The sequence below is a fragment of the Alnus glutinosa genome, chromosome 2 (genome assembly GCF_958979055.1).
Source record: "Alnus glutinosa chromosome 2, dhAlnGlut1.1, whole genome shotgun sequence".
Classification (NCBI taxonomy): domain Eukaryota; kingdom Viridiplantae; phylum Streptophyta; class Magnoliopsida; order Fagales; family Betulaceae; genus Alnus; species Alnus glutinosa.
Genome location: NC_084887.1, coordinates 328,414 through 346,572, shown reverse-complemented (window position 1 = coordinate 346,572; position 18,159 = coordinate 328,414). Strand labels below are relative to the sequence as shown.

Genomic DNA, 18,159 nt, shown 5'->3' with positions numbered 1-18,159 from the left:
AACAAGCTTCAAAACAGAATCATTTCCCCCTTAACCAAACTTGACTTAGATTCAAATTCTGATTAAACTCTCTAAAAACCAATAAATTTTGGGCACGAGTTTTTTTTAGCTTAAACCCAAGTACATAGAACATGATGTGCTTACATAGCCATTTAACTGTTTTTTTTTTTACATATGCCGATTGATTTATATAACAAATGTTCATAACTAAAAAATAATCACAGATTGTGCATTACAATCTTACAAAAAACACTACACCACACAACGATTACCAACTTCAAGCATTTTCATAGGCGTTGATGTTGTCTGCACCAATATCAATTGTAGTAGATAAACATACAGAATCTTGAGACATGGCAAATGTATTTGCAGAGGGATACTCCATAGTTGGCAAAGAGCACTGTAAATTATTGACAAATAACAAAAATTAGGTAATGGAAAAAAATTTCTTTAATAGAGGATATGTTATAATAAAAATTTACCTTTACTAAACTTTGTTCATCTATCAACCCCAAATAAGCTGGCCTCATATTGGTATTCACAATATTCCTATAGAAAAGAAGATTTTAATACGAATTAAATCAAAATGCATGTTAATGTAAATTATTGTAAATAAATAAAAAAATGTATAAGAATACCTTGTTTGCTTATGTGAAGGGCAATTGGTTCTCACATGCCCTGTTTTCTTGCAAATGGAACATGTCCTTTTCGTCATTGCTTGCTTTTCTTTTGGATTTTTTTGTCTCACAGATTTGGGTGCTCCTTTACATCGAACATGTAGAGGATCTTGCAAAGTGAATGTAAGGTTTGATAGTACTTGGTTGTTTAACACAAGATCTTCGGCACTTCCTTCATTAGCATCATTTATATCTTTATCACTACCATCATCCATTATCAAAAGCTCGCGATGAAGCTTTTGTAAACCAATGCCAAGATGTTCATATTTTCTTTTTGATTGGCACCCCACTTCGACAACTTCATAAAATTGCAACATCAAGCTATTTCTCATCAAGGTGGAAGAATTTTGTGTTTCTACTTGTATATCATCACTAGATATGCCATGTATAATGCGACTCTTGGCATTGATCGTCCATCTCTCTAGAACATAATGTTGGGGAATAGTGTCCACCAAAGACTTTTTCAAAAAAATTTGAAGAATGTGCGCACACAAAATTCCAACAAATTCAAACTTATGACATGTACAAGTAGCTTTCTTCTCAAGAACTTCAAATGAAACTTCATAAAATGGACTTTCTCTCCCATGAAGAGTCACCCTATATATCTTCATCCCTCCTTCTTCCCGATGTTTAGATGATTTGAAATTTTGACTATTAAATAACTCTTCTTGAAACATCAAAAAAGACTCTCTTGTGTAAACCTTTGCTGCCTCTACTTCCATCTTGTAACATGTTTTTAAAATCGGTCTAGAAGTTTTTGTCTTCACATCTTTTTGTTTCTCTTTAAAATAACGTGCATCCAAGGCTTTTTCATAGTGATAGACAAATTCACTCACCATTGTGCTCGAACGAACATAATCTTTAAAAAACTTATTCATACTCTCACTCCGTTGAGTTGTAGACATGCCAGCACAAAATGTGGTTCGCAAGTAAGCCGGCACCCACTTTTCACGCCGCATATAGAGTTTTTTCAACCAATCATTCTCTACCAACTCATACTTGCCTACAATTTCACTCCATTCCGTCTCAAACTCTTCAATTGTGATTGTGCTATGAATACAATGCTGGAAATCTCTTTGAAAAGACGGATATTTATTATATATATGAGCCAAATGTTCTGGAACTTTTTGTAAAATATGCCACAAACACAATCTATGAGTGACATTTGGTAATACCTCTGCAATTGCCTTACCCATGGCCTTGTCATCATCTGTGATAATTGTAGAAGGAGCACGTCCAAGCATTGCCTCAAGCCATGTTTTCAACAACCATGTATAAGATTCAGCCGTTTCATTTACGAGCAAAGCACATCCAAACATCACAGATTGGTGATGATGGTTAACTCCAGTAAAGGGAACAAAAGGCATCTTATAACAATTTGTCAAGTAAGTCGCATCAAAAGTAACAACATCTCCAAAATATTGGTATGCAGCTCGTGATCTAGCATCTGCCCAAAAACAATTGCCCATGCATCCATTTTCATCTACTTGGATTGCGTAAACAAAACCTGGATTTTGGGATTGTCTCTCAAGAAAATAATTGTACATTTTTTGTGCATCTCCCTCTTCAAAACGAAATCTTCTTTTATTGCTCACATAATTTTCAACATCTTTAGAAATGCAACCAACATTATAGTCGCCACCTGATTCTTTACTCAACACTGACATTATCTTCCTTGGGGGTACACCAGACTCATTGAGAGTATCTATAAGATTTTTTTGGGCACGTGTTACCACTCTATGTCCACGAAGTAAACTTGTACTTCTAGGAGAAAGGAGCTCATGATTATGTTCACTTATGAACTTACATACAGTCCATTTTAACTCCACTTTCTTTAAACCCATAATTGCTTTACATCCTATCCTTGTTTCGGCAGGCTCTGAATTTGTATAGATTTTCTTTTGACAACTTTGATGACGAAATCCTTCTCTTGAACAAACATATTCTATCCCAATTAATGACTTATCTTTTGATAGTCGAGAATGATTTTTTCGAATGCTAAAACCTATTCGCCTTGCGTAAGCATTATAACATGCATGAGCATCTTCTAATTCATCAAATTCCATACTAAGACATGGTTCCCTCGGACCATTAAATGAAGAAAGGCGGACAATTGGTTGCTTCAAATCATTTTGATCTTCTACCATTTCATTCTCAGCATGTCTATCTTCTACCATTTCATTCTCAGCATGACTATTAGGACTCATTTTAGCGATCCTACAAGAAGATAACAATATTCTTCAAGTATAAATACTGAAATATTTAAACACAAACACAACTTTAAACTAGAATTATTGGGTCATGTGGGTCATGTTCTAGCATCACATCCAACATTTTTTTTTTTGAGTGAATGAAAGCTTTATTGACAGCAACTATATAACACAAAATATTTGTGTTAAAAAAAATAAATTTACACAATAGGTTATAAATTTCTACATGTGCTTTCTTGTATTTGGCATTCCCTACATCAAACGTTGTTAAACAACACAATCTGCAGCATCCTCTAAATTAATTGCAAGATGAATTAGCACTCTAAATTTAATTGCAAGATGAATTAGCATCCTCTAATTTAAAAACTACCAATTTCCTCTCATTTTTAGACACTGATACATGAAATACATGTACAAAAGAGAATGCCACATGAAGGACCATATTTTCCGGTTGCAAGGAACCAAGCAACCAAGCACAACTCATCTAACCTCGAGTGCAATTTCTGGAGTTCAACAGACGATGATTTGGGGCGGACGGGCTGATTTGGGGAGGACGGACCGATTTGGGGCCGACGGACGGATTTGGGGAGGACGGACGGACGTGCAGTTATTTGGGGATTTGGGACGGCGGACGGACAGATTTGGGCCGGGCGGACGGACGGACGGACGGATTTGGGGAGGACGGACGGACGGACGAGCGGCCTGCGAGGTTCAGCCCAGGCGGACGTGCAGAGATTAGGGAAGGACCGGAGGGCCGGCTGACGGGCGGACGACGAACGGCTGACAGGCGGACGACGAACGGCTGACGGGAGGACGACGGACGGCAGACCGGCGGACCGGCGGACGTGATTTGGGAAGTGGGGTTTGTCTCTTTTGTTGGAATCGTGAGGCTTAGAAGAAGGGAGAAACTCAGAAGAGAGTTTAGAAGAGAGATGGGGAGGGATTAGCTAATTTCAGTATCATTTTAATTTTTTGCTTTTTGATGACGTGTCAAGTGGCTATTGGTTGGCAAAAAACCCCTGGTTTTTGCCTCTGCCGTATAGAAGGGGCACTCTTTTCTTTGTATCCCAACACAGACATACGGTCTCTCTCGTTTTCCTCTGCATCCAAGTCCAATAACAGGTAACCCTATCTCTAGATTGCCTTTGATTTATACACTCGGACCGAAATTTCACATAATTGGAAAGACCCAATTTTTTTCTTATTTGGAATCGGTGGTATAGGTCTTCGATTGGCTCTGAGAAAGTTGGACTACAACTGGTTGAGATATCAGTGAGTTGGGGCATGGCTGAGGAAACCCATGTGGCAGAACCGGCAAAGGTTCCGATGAAGAGGAATATAGGGAAGAAGAAGGGCTCTAAGGCTAGGAAAAAGCCCAATAAAGCGATGACGCTACAGGGCATTCAACAGGGCAACAAGGCTAAGAAGATTGACAGGAAAATGAAGAAACTGTATCGCAAGCGGGCACGAGAGTACAATTCGGACGAGGATGATGATGATCATCATGTTGACAACAACCCTTTGCCCGTGATCAAAGATGATGAAGAAGCAGAGGAGGTGGATGTGGATGTGAATGTGGATGTGGATGTGGATGTGGATAAGGGGGTTTCTGATGACGAAGAAAATGGTGAAATTCAACTCGGAATTACGAAGTTTGCGGAGGGTTGTAGAGCATTCAGGATGGCATTCAGCAATATTATCAACAAGAGCGTGACTAACGATTCACTCGTAAGTAGGCCAGGATAACTGTTTGGTTTCTTTTTAATACAATGGGATTTGTATAAAGTTTGTGTTTTGCTTTGCAGGGTCCAGTGTTGTCGGCGGACAGGAAGCTCATTGCAGAGAAGCTTGCAGAAGAGGAGGCTGAACGGAAGGTCAAGGGGGAGGCCAAGAAAGAAAAACACTTGGTAATTCATTTTCAAAACCAGTTGTTATGACAAGCATAAGTGTTGGCATGTGTTTGTGTGCATTTAAATCATTATTCTTCCCCTATAATATATGATTTTTTGCTCATGAGTTTTGTACTTTTCATTCATCTGATATAGATGGGAGAACAGGGGCATGTGAAACCTGCTAATTATTTGGATTCGCATGAAAAGTTTCTAATTGGCGTTGCTACAAAAGGAGGTAATGCGTTTCTGTTTGTTACTTGAAATTTATGTCACAAGGGCACTGGTTTTATCAGATTGTTTTGCCTACGTTACAATAATGCTAATTTAGTTCACATTTATCATGTGCGTTGCTGGAGTTTCAGTGGTCAAGTTGTTCAATGCTGTAAGTTTTCCATGAAGATTTAACCATGTTTCATTGCGTTTTAAGAATTTTTTTTTTCTTTTCTTTTTTCAATTTTGTTTTGTTAGATTGTTTCTATTGCGGTCACATTCAGACCTAAACTTCTGTGCTTGATATCTTGTGCAGGTCAACAAGGCACAAAATGCTCAGAAAGGTTTAAATCCCTCGAGGTCTAAAGATGCAAAAGGTATGCTGATAGATGACCCGGCTACAATTTGAGATCCCCTTATTCTTTGTCCTACCATATTTCTTAGTTCAGTTATCCATCTTTCTTCACATCAATGTGAATAATTTCCTCTAGTAATTATAGGATTTTATGATATGTAGGTAAAACTGCATACTTCAATCGTATGACAGTGTTAGAATATATAGAGAATAGATCATCTAGGTTACACTAGATATCTTTTACATGAAGAGTTCTAGTACTGATAACTATCAATCTTATTACAAGACTAAAGAGACCTAGAATAATAGAATATAACTAGTCTAAAGATTATCCATAGAGGAAGAATCTTGATCTAACTCTAACACTTTACACTTATCATTATCAGATAACAAATCTTGATCTAACTCTTAACACTTTACACTTATCATTATCGGATAACAAGTCTAATCCAATACGCCCCCTCAAACTCGACGTGGGAGGATGAACGTTGAGGTTGAATCGGAACATGATGAACCGGGTAGCAACAAGTGGCTTCGTGAGGATATCGGCCAATTGATCTTTTCCAGAGATGAAGCATACTTTAAGGAGCTTTTTTGCGACCATATCTCAGACAAAATGATAGTCAATCTCTATATGCTTTGTGTGAACATGATAGATAGGATTTGAAGCGAGAGACGTGGCACCAATGTTATCACAATACAAAATCGGTGGTTCTGGAGATATTACATCAAGTTCACGAAGAAGTGTTTGGATCCAAGTTAACTCTGCAGCTGTATTCGCAATGGCCTTGTACTCAGATTCGGTACTAGGTCGGGACACTGTGGGTTGTTTCTTGGAGCTCCAAGATAAGATGTTCTTACCAAGAAGGACGCAATACTTGGAAGTAGAGCGCTGATCATCAGGACAACTAGCCCAATCGGAATTTGAGTAAGCAGTAAGATGCTTTGTAGAATTCTTTGAAATGCAGAAGGTATGTGAAATTGTGGACCTTAAGTACCGAATGATACGTTTTATTGCCGACCAGTGAGTGTCCCTAGGATCTTGCATAAACTGTGATACTTTATTGACTGCAAAGGCAATGGCAGGCCGAGTAAGGGAGAGATATTGAAGAGATCCCACGTGCTTCGGTATTGAGTAGAGTCCGTAATAGTAGAACCTTCAAAACGGCTGAGAGTAGTGGAAGCCGACATAGGAGTAGCTATTGGCTTTGCAAGCAGCATGCTTGTCTTGGTGAGGAGATCATGAATATACCTCTGTTGGGAAAGATGAAGATCATCATTGTGCCATGTAGCTTCAACTCCAAGAAAAAAATGAAGAGGTCCAAGATCCTTAAGTGCAAAGGATTCGTGAAGGTCACTGATGAGCTGAGAGATGGGAGCTTGTGATTATGATGTCATCGACATATATTAGGACAAAGACAGTGATGCCGTGAGCTTTGTATATAAACAGAGACGAGTCTGATTTGGAGCTAGTGAACTTTAGATCAAGTAGTCGAGTACTTAGGCGCGAAAACTAGGTGTGGGGGGCCTGTTTTAAGCCATATAAGGCTTTGCGAAGCTTGCAAACAGCTGCTGGATATTGAGGATGTTGAAATCCAGGAGGTTGAGCCATATACACAGTTTCTTGAAAGTGACCATGAAGAGATGCGTTGCTAACATCCACTTGCCGAATGTCCCAACCTGCAGAGACAGCAATGGAAAGCACAGTACGAATAGTAATGGGTTTGACCACTGGACTATAAGTTTCAGCAAAGTCAATTCCAGGTTGTTGATGAAACCCTTTCGCCACCAAACGAGCCTTGTACCGTTCTATATCTCCATTAGCTTTTCTTTAAATTCTGAAAACCCATTTGGAGCCGACAATATTCATTGAGGGAAGAGATGAAACTAGAGACCATGTTCCATTTTTGAGGAGAGCATCAAATTCAGCATTCATTGCTGCACGCCAGGCCGGATGTTTGCTGGCTTGAGAGAAACAAGTAGGTTCTTCTTCATTGGAAGCAATGGAAGCCATGAGAACTTGAGGAGGGTACCTTACCCTGCCATCAGTGAACTTGGATGGCTTGAAGACCATATTTTGTGACCGAGTGGTCATGTCATGGACTCGGGTTGGAGGAATTCGCAAGGGGGCAGGAGAGGCTGGCTCGGATTGAGAAGGTGAGGGCGGTGTGTTTACTGTAGGTGAAGGTGATGGAGTAAGTGGTGTGTTTGGAAAAGTTAGCAGAGGTGGATTTGAACATGAGGCAGGAGATTGAGGAGTTAAGGAGGGTATAATGGGAATAGAGATCGAGGAAGGTGTTATAGGAACAATAGATGTTGTAGTGGGAGTAGGAGTTGAAAAAGGGGAAGCTGTTTTCATTGAAGACAACATGTCTTGCAATATAGACTCGACCAGAGGGAAGATGAAGACATTTATAGCCAAGTTTTTGTTTGCTATATCCAATAAACACACAAGAGGAAGATCGGAAGGAGAGTTTAGAGGAGTTATAAGGTCGAAGAAAGGGCCAGCATTCACATCCAAATATTTTAAGGAATTTGTAGTCGGGAGGAGTGTGAAAGAGAGACTTAAAGGGAGATTTTCGGTTGGTTACTTTAGATGGGAGACGATTTATGAGATAAGTGGCTGTTTCAAAAGCTGAATCCCAAAATGTTGAAGGAACATTTGCAGTGGCAAGAAGGGATAAGCCAGTTTCAACTATGTGGCGATGTTTTCTTTCAACGGTTCCCATTTGATGATGGGTGTGTGGATAGCTTAATCTATAAGAGGTTCCCATGGAATTAAGGGCAGATTGAAGTGGGCGAAATTCACCACCATTATCACTTTGGACAGATTTTATTTTAGTATTGAAGAATGTTTCAACAAGGTGTTTGAAACGAAGAAAAGTTGAACACACTTCAGATTTAGTTGCAAGAGGAAAGAGCCAAGTGTACTTGCTAAAATCATCAACCACACTTAAATAGAACGATTGTTGTTTACAGAATTTACAGAGGCAGGGCCCCATATATCAAGAAACAACAATTGAAGGGGAGAATTTGAAATAGAAGGTGAATAACTGAAATGAAAACGGTGACTTTTGCCTTGTTGACATGGAGAGCAGACAGAGGACTTTGATGAAGACACGGGCAGTTTATTTGAATGGACAACTTGATTGACAATTGGAGAGGCAGGATGATCAAGCCTTAGATGCCACTGATCCAGTGAGACTTTTTCACCAAGGAAGGCAGCGGGTGACTGGGAAGAAGCAGCAGCAAGGGATGGCCATTGATAGAGACCGAGCTTATTCGGGCCTTGAAGGAGCAGCTGACGAGTTCGAAGATCCTTAACACAGAAAAAGGTAGGGTGAAACTCAATGAAAACATGGTTATCACGTGTGAATTGATTTACAGATATAAGATTATTTTTGTATTTGAGAAACATGAAAAAGAGAGAATAAATGAAAATTACATGAGGGAGTGGGTAAGAGTCCACGACCAGAATTTGAAATATGCAAACCTTGTCCATTGCCCACTCGGATCTGATCAGTGCCATTGTAATTCTCAGCATGCATATTGAGGTTCGCCAGCTCATTCGTGAGATGGACATTAGATCCGGTGTCATGATACCATTGAGAGTCAAATGCAGTAGGGAGGGAAGCCAAGTTTGAATTCAGAGGAGAGCTTTCAGATTGGTATCCTTGTTCAAACCGGAACCAGCAAGTGGCAGCCGTGTGGCCTAGCTTGTGACAGACTTGACATGTAGGGTGTTGGGATGGACCAGAAAAGGAATATTGATGAGGTGGTCCTCGACCACGGCCACGCCCCCTGCCACGAGAGAAATTTGTGTTGTGGTAGCCCGTATTGGAGCCACGATTGTTCCTTGGATAGCTGGGACTTTGACATTGAGCAGTGTTGGCAGTAGAGATGTTGATTTCAAGAGCTGTTTTGTGAGTTTCCAAACACAGTTCATATGATAACATGTAGCCATAAAGATCAGTAAGAGAGATAGAATCTTGCCTTGTTGTGACAGAGGTAACAAGGGGGTCATAATCAGCACCCAATCCGGGAAGGATGTTTGAGATTAATTCGGAATCTTTGACGGGCTTACTAATGGCAGCCAAGAGGTTTGCAATTCCATCTGCTTTTTGGAAATAATCAGAGACAGTTTGAGCATTTTTCTTCAGATTTGATAGTTGTTGCTTGAGTTGGAGGATCCTGGATTGGGATTGCCTAGCAAATAGAGTTTCGAGAGTGACCCAGACTTCCCGAGATGTTGTAAGGCCAATAACAAGGGGCAATGTTTCCATTGAGAGCGTGGAGATGATGGCGCTGAAGATAATGCGATCTTGATGATACCATGGAGAATGATCGGGATTGAGGATGAGGAGACCAGAGGTTCGGTTAGGGATGAGTTTTGGAGGCTGAGGGAAGGTGCCATCAACATAACCGAAGAGTTTGTGGCCTTCGAGAAACGGAACCATGAGAAATTGCCATAGGATGTAATTATCCTGGGTTAGTTTTTCAGAGACGTGATGGTGCACATTCTGAATAGGAATAGGAGAAGTAACTGGGATGGAGATAGGAGGTGGGTTTGAGGTGGTGGTAGAATTGGTTTCAGATGTGGGAGCAGCCGTAGACGTTAGTCTTGACCGGCTCTGATACCATATAGGATTTTATGATATGTAGGTAAAACTGCATACTTCAATCGTATGATTGACAGTGTTAGAATATATAGAGAATAGATCATCTAGGTTACACTAGATATCTTTTACATGAAGAGTTCTAGTACTGATAACTATCTATCTTATCACAAGACTAAAGAGACCTAGACTAATAGAATATAACTAGTCTAAAGATTATCCATAGAGGAAGAATCTTGATCTAACTCTAACACTTTACACTTATCATTATCGGATAACAAGTCTAATCCAATAGTAATAGCTAAAATGCACACCTTCATAGAAAAATTATGGAATTACTCTCATTGTCAGTGCAATTTATCAAGTATTTCAGACCCATGTAGGCATGTCAAATTATACTAGCATGTACATGGGGTGTTCTTAGATTGCAACTAGTGCTTTTGTTATATTCATAAATCTTTTGTATACACGTAAGTAACTCTTTTCTTATCAAACGTAAGTACATCTCTTTTGAACTTCCAAATAAAATATTTTAACCTTTTTTCTGGACATTTTCTATTTTCTGGTCTCTTGACTGCCCACAAAAGCCTTGATGTGAACTACAAATATGACTGGTGCGTACAAATTCCCATTATTATCAACATCTCCAAAAGTTTCCATCACCATGTCAAGTTATGTTGTCAATCCACAAACATCTAATTTTACACCTTAGCTCTTAACTGCTTTGGTCATAGTGCCCAAGGGTTTGTCTGTGACCTGACATCAAAGAAAGATGCATATGTGATTGCTGTTGAAAGCTGCCACGCCATCCTCATATCCATCTTCTTTTACTCCTCTTTTTTTCTTTTTTCCCTATGCTAAGAAGTGCAACCCATGTGGTTTTTACACAAAAGCAGGAATGGCATTGTTGTCATGTGGGTTCTCAAGTGAGTCAGCAATTTTATGCTTATTAAACTTGTTTCTCTTGCATAAAATTATCTCATTTACCAAAAACAGGAAAGAAGAAGGCCGTGGTTGTAGAGGTTCAAGTCTGGTCATTACACTTTTCAACTACAATTTGATCGTTACATTTTTATGCCCTTTTTAATTTTGTTGGGTGAGACTGCTCACAAATCAATGTTTTGTTGATGTTGATTGCCATATTTGACTTCAGACAATTAACTATGAGCTTATTCTGTGGCCCAATGTTTAAGCCTCACTATGTAATCGTTGAATTGGTCCACACTTGTCACTAATACTAGCTCTTTTAAAGTGATTCTAAGTGAATATCTTTGAATATTGCCAGCAATAAGGAAGCGGAGGAAAGAAACCTTCTTTTCAGAGTTGGGCAGGACATCAAAGTCAGCAGCCAATACTCCCACTGAGGTTGTCCATTTCTTTTTTCGTTTCCTTCCCTTTTTTTAAGTTTCTTGCATTCTTTTTTATTTCATTTTATATAACTCGGTTTAATCTGTGGATTTCATTTAGTTCTCCTTTTATTTTTGGGGATGGGGGTGGTTTGGACCTGTAGACTTTCCTGAATCTTTTACTTTTAAGATGGAATTATAGATTCACACTCCCAAAATTTTTGGTTGGAGAAATTTTATAATATATGTGCATACAATTAGGGGTGTACAAGCGGTGCGGTTAATAACCGCAAATAACCGGTAACCGGGGATAACCGGCGATAACCGCTAACCGGAAAAACCGGGAAACCGGAAAACCGGAAATAACCGCAACCGGATAACCGGATAACCGGGTACCCGGTTGCGGTTACCGGTTATTACTCCTTAAAAAACCGGTTAATAACCGGGTAACCGCAACCGGTTTTTATTTTATATATAATTATAATTTTTATATATATATATATATATATATATATATATATATATATATATTATATAATTTATAATACACTAATATATATTATATAATTTATAATACAGAGTATAAACTAAAGAGTGAAGAAAGACCATTGATTTCAATTTTCACTCTTCACTGGGCTCACAGTGCTCACTTTGCTCAGTCTGAGCTGCAGGCCCTCAATTGCTCAAGACCTCAAGGCTCAAGACAGCTCAAGTAGCCTGTAGGCCCTGTACTCTGTAGCCCTAATTTCTTCTTCATTTTTCTTCTTCACACCGAGTCACTCAGTCACCGAAGACGCCGTTGGCCTGTCACAGTGTCACTCATTTTTCTTCTTCTCTCGGCTAGCTCTCTCCAATCTTCAGCTCTTCTAGACTACACACTGTCATAAGCAGCACCACTACAGTACCCACTTACATCACAATTTTTCATCCTAGATCGTGTCCTGTGTCAATTCTTTCCGGATTTTTAAGAGAATTCATCCTCAAGTCTGGCTTCTACCTTCTGAATCTGTTGGAATTTCAAGCAACACTTTCTATCCCTTCTTTCTACAATGTCTGACACGAATGAATAATTTACTCCTTCACCTTATTACACTTATACCAAGTCTTCTACATTATTGAAAAATCAACGTGTTGCTCTTTATTTGACTCTGTGAGCTGTCTTTTGTTGAAAGAAGAATCAATATAGCCATCATTCAACGTGATGCCCAGTACCACGCCGTCGCCCATTGCCCACTGCCTAGGAAGCTTTGTTGCATATCCAAACCCGCATTGTTGATCTTGTTTCGGATAAAAAAAATTAAAAATTGCAACAAAAAAAAAAACCGGTTGACCGGTTAATAACCGGTTTAAAATAACCGGAAAACCGGCGGTTTTTACCAACCGCAACTGGTAGGCCGGTTGCGGTTGCGGTTGTTAAAATAGGTAAAACCGGGGACCCCGGTTGCGGTAGCGGTTATGCGCAAATAACCGCTACCGGCGCATAACCGCTACCGCAACCGCTTGTACACCCCTACATACAATGCCCTATTGAATATCTCTTTTGTCATCTACTTTTTATATTTGTACATATGGTCATTTTCGTACTGCACAATTGTTCATATAAGTGTGCAATTGGATGTATGGTAAGCTGGGAGTGACAGCTTCCATCATTTAGGTTCTTTTGAGGCTTAAACAAATTTGAATGACTGTTTGTTTGGTTTTTGTAATATGCAGGGTCATACATCTACAGGCCAGGCGGAGGGAGAAGGGCCTGCCTGGGCTCCATTGCGTGATAATTATATGTTAACAAATTCTAAGTTGAAGGACTGGGATAAGGTGCCGGTAAGATATTTTTCTATATCTTGTTAAATGTTGCACTAGTTGCTTTCTCTCTCTCTCTCTCTCTCTCTCTCTCTCCCTCCTTGCAGATACATGTGTAAGTCTTTTTATTTCTCCAAGTAACATTTTTTCTGCAATGTGCATGCAGGAAACAACTGTAGCAGACGATGTGGGAAGTATGTCAGAAGATGGTAGTTCTGATGATGATTAATGTTTTGGAACTCAGTAGGAAAACTTTCTATTAGGTTGGGGAAACTGAAATGTCGTTCTGTTGTTACTGCAGAGGAAGTTATCTTTGTAATGCATTATTTATTTATCAATGCTCACACCAAAATATGTTTACACTTTCCTCTTTTTCCCTAACTCTCCACTAGTACGACTTTAACCATAATGGATGGCTGAAAGTAGGGCGAGACATGGAAACAACCATAGACACTGGTGCGAAGTGTTTTTGATTGTATGCATGCACGAGAATAATAACAAGCAGTTCTGCATAAAATATGTCGACCAGACCATCTCACAGAAAACATACATTGGAAGCGAACAAGATGAGCATATAATTAGAACAGAAGTACAAAATATACAAGAGAAGTAAACCATCTTCAGTCTTTTCACGGCAACTCAAAACAGATAAATTCTTACACTGATGTAAAACCACTAGACTAGACTATCCCCTCTCAAAAGCATATATATAATCCCGTGATGTACATGTTTCACGAAATGAAAGAGAAGTGTACAAATTTGTTGTCTTATTGGTTTTCAAACCAATAAGGTTATCCTTTCCTAGAGAGTGACTGCACAAAGACAGAAGGAAACCAAAAACCCATAGCCTAAAAGTCAAGGGTGCATGGCGCGGTCTATTTTGGATGGTGTCACAATCCATCAATCCTTTATAGTGATGGAGGATCAAAATTCTGCTCCTTAACTTCTTGGTGAAACATTGTAACCCAGCAATTTCATATCCACCATTTTCTCCTGATGAAAACCAAGGCCCCTGAGATACAATCATACACTTTGTCATTGCACAGGAAATATGCATTAGTTTCATCCATTGTTTAGGTGATAGTATTCTGTCCTTTTACAAAGCATGGTTAAAAATTGTACTCAGTAGCTTCTGGCTTGGATCAATGGATCATAATCATAAGCTTCACCAGCTTTGACGAAGCGTCCCTTAACACGCCTTCTTACATCAGCTCTTGCTTTGCGGGAGGCATACCTCACTCTTTTCTCGAACCTAGAAAACAATTAGATCAAAGTTGAGAATACGAAAGCCTTGAATAGACATGCACATTGAAAAACATATCCATTTATTCTATTATCGAAGAATTGTTATACAAATATATATATATATATTTACATGTATATATTATCTGTTTTTATTAGCAAAAAACTTACTTGCGTGCCTTCTTCTTTTCCTTGTAACGCATAACAGCATTATTACGGTTAGCAGAATTGAAGGAACTCTCAGGGCCTGGAGGACACCATGGAGGCTCTCCCATGAGAAGCATTGAAGAAGCCCCACAATCCTGATAATCCCCACCACTACTCTCTCCAGTAAGACCAGAAAATGAAAGGCTTGAATGCCCTTGCTTTGCCGTAAAACAAAGTACCGGTTCAGTTTTGGCACTCATCAGAGAATCAGCAGACGCTGAATTGCTGCATGCTGGCTGTGTTCCATTGACACGTCCAACTGATGACACCTGGAGAAGAAACATTTAGATCTGATCATGAGTACATTTTGCAAAAAGAATCAGAAAAAGCTTCAAAAGAAAAATTGTATCTACTTCACTGCCATGCAAGCAAGTATACTGAACCATGTTTGGAAGTCCAATATTTTGAAATTAATAAACAAGTATTACTTTGTCCTTTAGTTATTGATCGAACAAGAAAGATGGCATGGTTCAATATCCTCAATACATTAAGAGAAACACAAACTTCGAAACAAGGCATTGGCAGACTTTCAGACACAACAGACCAAGCACCAATAAATATAACATATGAGAAGGAGGATATATATCACGGTCAGGCAGCATAATACAATTAGATGAGACTTGAGTGTACCTCAGCAGCAACTGCACCCTGACAACTGGAATCAGCAGCAGACATGTCCTTCATCCCAAACAAGCTATCAATCCCACCATTCTCAAAAAGCTCTTCAGAATGACTGAGAGCTACACCAAAGAGTTCTTCGTAGTTTTCAAGATCCGAATCCACTTCATCCATATCGAAATCATCACACAGAAAATCTTCTTCACAGAGTCCAGGACAGCCTAACTGCATATTAATAATGTAAAATTTGCATAAGTCCTTGATGAAGAAACCACGAAACTTTCACCATACACCAATTATGGACACACATAAGCTAGAATTTGGATAAAAATTTCAATTTGTTAAACTAGATAGAATTGGAAAACTTTGACAAAGCATGCAATTTATGTTAATTTTGAACACCAAAAAGACCACAAAAAAGTTTCACATAAATATTAATTTCTCAGTCTTCATCATGATGATGTAAAGCTCAAAATTAAAATTCATTTGAGTCATCACAGCCATGAAAAGAGGGAAGGCCTGGATGCCATAGAGCAGATCTTGCACTATAAGCAACAGGGAGAGAAACATCCCAAAATGAATCACAGAAAGGGAAATTTACGGGACATAAGGCAGAACCAGAGTCCTTAAGCAAAGCAGGAAGATACTGTTGGAACCACATAAAAATGAACCGCAAAGATTACACGTCTATTTCATCACACTCCCAAACTAGTTTTGCTTCAGTGGTCAGGTTTGAAAAAGATAACGTTTTTTGGAGTATCATCATCAATCGAACTCTTTTGTTCATCACAAATTGGACATTTTGATGAATGGTACATAAGCAACAACTGGTGGAAGCACGAAAAAAAATCCTACATACCTTTGCGGCATATTGTAACTCAAGTTAATTAATGGCATCTGCTGTAGGTAACCTGTGTAAAGGCCAGGCCTATCATAGTATGAATTCAAGCTAAAATACATAACATTCTCAGCCATTTAGGAAACAGATGGTCAACAAAACGGATTGAAAAAAACAACCCAACTCCCAGCAAGCCTGCAATGCTCAGCAATGTATCATTGTATTGCAGTAGATTATTTATCAAACTGTTGAGATTTCTCTATAGAAGATTACAATGAAACTATCGATATATACCTTGGGCAAGGATGCATATGGGGATCCACCCGGCTGGTCTAGAATGTCATGCCCAGAGTTAACTTCAGGCACTGAAGACAAGCCAACCCAGACACTGGACTTCTCCGTACTGGGCACATCATTCAATTCGACTGAACTAGATATACTTTGGGTGATGTTTTCTAAAGGGCCCCAATCAGTTTTTGCACCGTTCTCAGTTATGCTCATCAATCCCAGTTCCTGCTCGCAAGTAGATTCACCCACAGAAGGGATATCTAAAACGAATGACCATATTGAAGAAAGTTCTGCAGCTGACGGGCATCCAGAATAACAATTGATGGGTTGTCTCTTATGTGTTGAGTTTGAGGTAGAAGTTCCATGACCCATCCAATCACAATTCTGACAAAGAGAGACACTCTCTTGGGGACATCTTACTAATGCAGGTTGCGAGTTGCATCTTTCACACAGTAGTGTTCTTGAGTGGCGCTTGGATAGGGCATTAGCAGAATGGACATTTCGGTCACATGACAAACATAAGCAAGCAGCATCTGACCGGCAATATACCATGGACCTTTGTTCCCCGCAAAAATCACATAAATAACCCATGTTTCAACCTATTCTTCTCAGATTACTGAACTTCTTGCCAAATTATATATCAGCCCACCAAAAGTAGCTCCTTGCACGTACAGCTATTCTTCCAAGTGTCCTAACAACCTTCAAATCACGCATACAGAAACAAGCACAACAAATCAGTATACATTAAACATAAAGGCATTTTCATGAGAGGGTTAGATTCTTTTACTTCTTCTCTATACATAAAAGGAAAGAGGTCGATTTCAGAAGAAACCGTTCTTCATCCAGAAGTTCAAAAAAAAACAAATTCTTTTTTTTTTTTTTTTTTTTTAAAAAAAAAAAGACAAAATCTTCTGTTGTGATATAACAAACCCAAGGAGCGAGGCAAATCTAATTACCGTTTAGCTCCGAGAAACTAACGAGGAAAAAAGAAAAAGAACTCTATTTTATCACGATTCAAGGGTAAAGTGAAAGGCTTTCATCAATCACAAAAGGTGATCCATGAGAACAATATATTTTCGAAATAAAATTACATCTTTCTTCCCGAGAATAACATAAAAAGAGAGAAAAGTTCAAGAGATTCCAGGAAAAATACCAACTTTATTGGATAAAAAAAGAAAAAAGAAAAAAGAAAAATACCAACTTTATAAAAACGAAAAAGGGAATCAAACATGCTGGGTGCTTGAAAAATAAAATATCAGTATAGAAGACACAGAAATTGTTATAAAATCAAACGACCAAGTCGACCTATATACAGAATATATCACAAAATTCACTCCAAATTTTTGAAAAAAAGAATCACAAGATTAAATCTTCAGAATTACAAAAATATAAAAAATAAAAACTCACAGCACAAAATTAAGTTCATTATTGTGAAAATAAAGGGTACCCCAAGTGATTATTTCTCAGCATGTCCAACATACATACGATCACACCCGCAAAGAAGACTAAGGGTTAAACCTAACAAACCTAACTGGGTAACAATTCAAACTTTTTTCTTTAAGTTCATATTGCACAACCCAGAAGAGGGATTAGGAAGAAGAAGAAGAAGATGATGATGATGATGATGATGATGATGATAATCATGCATAAGAATAAAAAAATTACCGTGCGGAAAAGAGTAGACAAGATCGGAAAGAGCTAAGTTTCTAAAATAAATTATGGAAAAAGTACAGAAAGCCAAGCAACACTGGGGAAGAAGATATTTCGAGAATCTCACTCTTGTGTGTCTTTTTATTTTCTGTGTGTGAATGTTGAGAAAGATAGGAGGATAGAAATGGGGTGGGTGTGAGAGAAGGTATA

The 18,159-nt window shown here is 38.8% G+C and overlaps 3 protein-coding genes across 4 annotated transcripts; 1 reads left to right on the top strand and 2 right to left on the bottom strand.

The window, feature by feature from the left end:
• Positions 1 to 277: 277 nt before the first annotated feature.
• On the bottom strand, positions 278 to 2,884 carry LOC133861710 (protein FAR1-RELATED SEQUENCE 5-like). The gene is made up of 3 exons (XM_062297505.1): positions 639 to 2,884; positions 483 to 549; positions 278 to 400 (listed from the first exon to the last, which is right to left on the bottom strand). Exons 1-3 carry the CDS (start codon positions 2,882 to 2,884, stop codon positions 278 to 280), a joined length of 2,436 nt encoding a protein of 811 aa, XP_062153489.1.
• A 1,066-nt stretch (positions 2,885 to 3,950) lies between these two features.
• Positions 3,951 to 13,468, top strand: LOC133860636 (uncharacterized). Its single transcript, XM_062296206.1, has 9 exons — positions 3,951 to 4,009; positions 4,111 to 4,615; positions 4,693 to 4,794; positions 4,933 to 5,014; positions 5,142 to 5,161; positions 5,306 to 5,366; positions 11,246 to 11,325; positions 13,020 to 13,127; positions 13,273 to 13,468. Exons 2-9 carry the CDS (start codon positions 4,172 to 4,174, stop codon positions 13,333 to 13,335), a joined length of 960 nt encoding a protein of 319 aa, XP_062152190.1. The 5' UTR covers positions 3,951 to 4,009; positions 4,111 to 4,171; the 3' UTR covers positions 13,336 to 13,468.
• A 189-nt stretch (positions 13,469 to 13,657) lies between these two features.
• On the bottom strand, positions 13,658 to 18,159 carry LOC133860635 (zinc finger protein CONSTANS-LIKE 9). 2 transcript variants are annotated; one of them, XM_062296205.1, is made up of 6 exons: positions 17,965 to 18,159; positions 16,306 to 16,998; positions 15,186 to 15,398; positions 14,520 to 14,824; positions 14,229 to 14,358; positions 13,658 to 14,118 (listed from the first exon to the last, which is right to left on the bottom strand). In XM_062296205.1, exons 2-5 carry the CDS (start codon positions 16,888 to 16,890, stop codon positions 14,229 to 14,231), a joined length of 1,233 nt encoding a protein of 410 aa, XP_062152189.1. In that variant the 5' UTR covers positions 16,891 to 16,998; positions 17,965 to 18,159; the 3' UTR covers positions 13,658 to 14,118. The 2 variants fall into 2 exon arrangements, with proteins under 2 accessions (XP_062152189.1, XP_062152188.1); XM_062296204.1 differs by having other exon boundaries at positions 13,658 to 14,358; positions 17,965 to 18,158.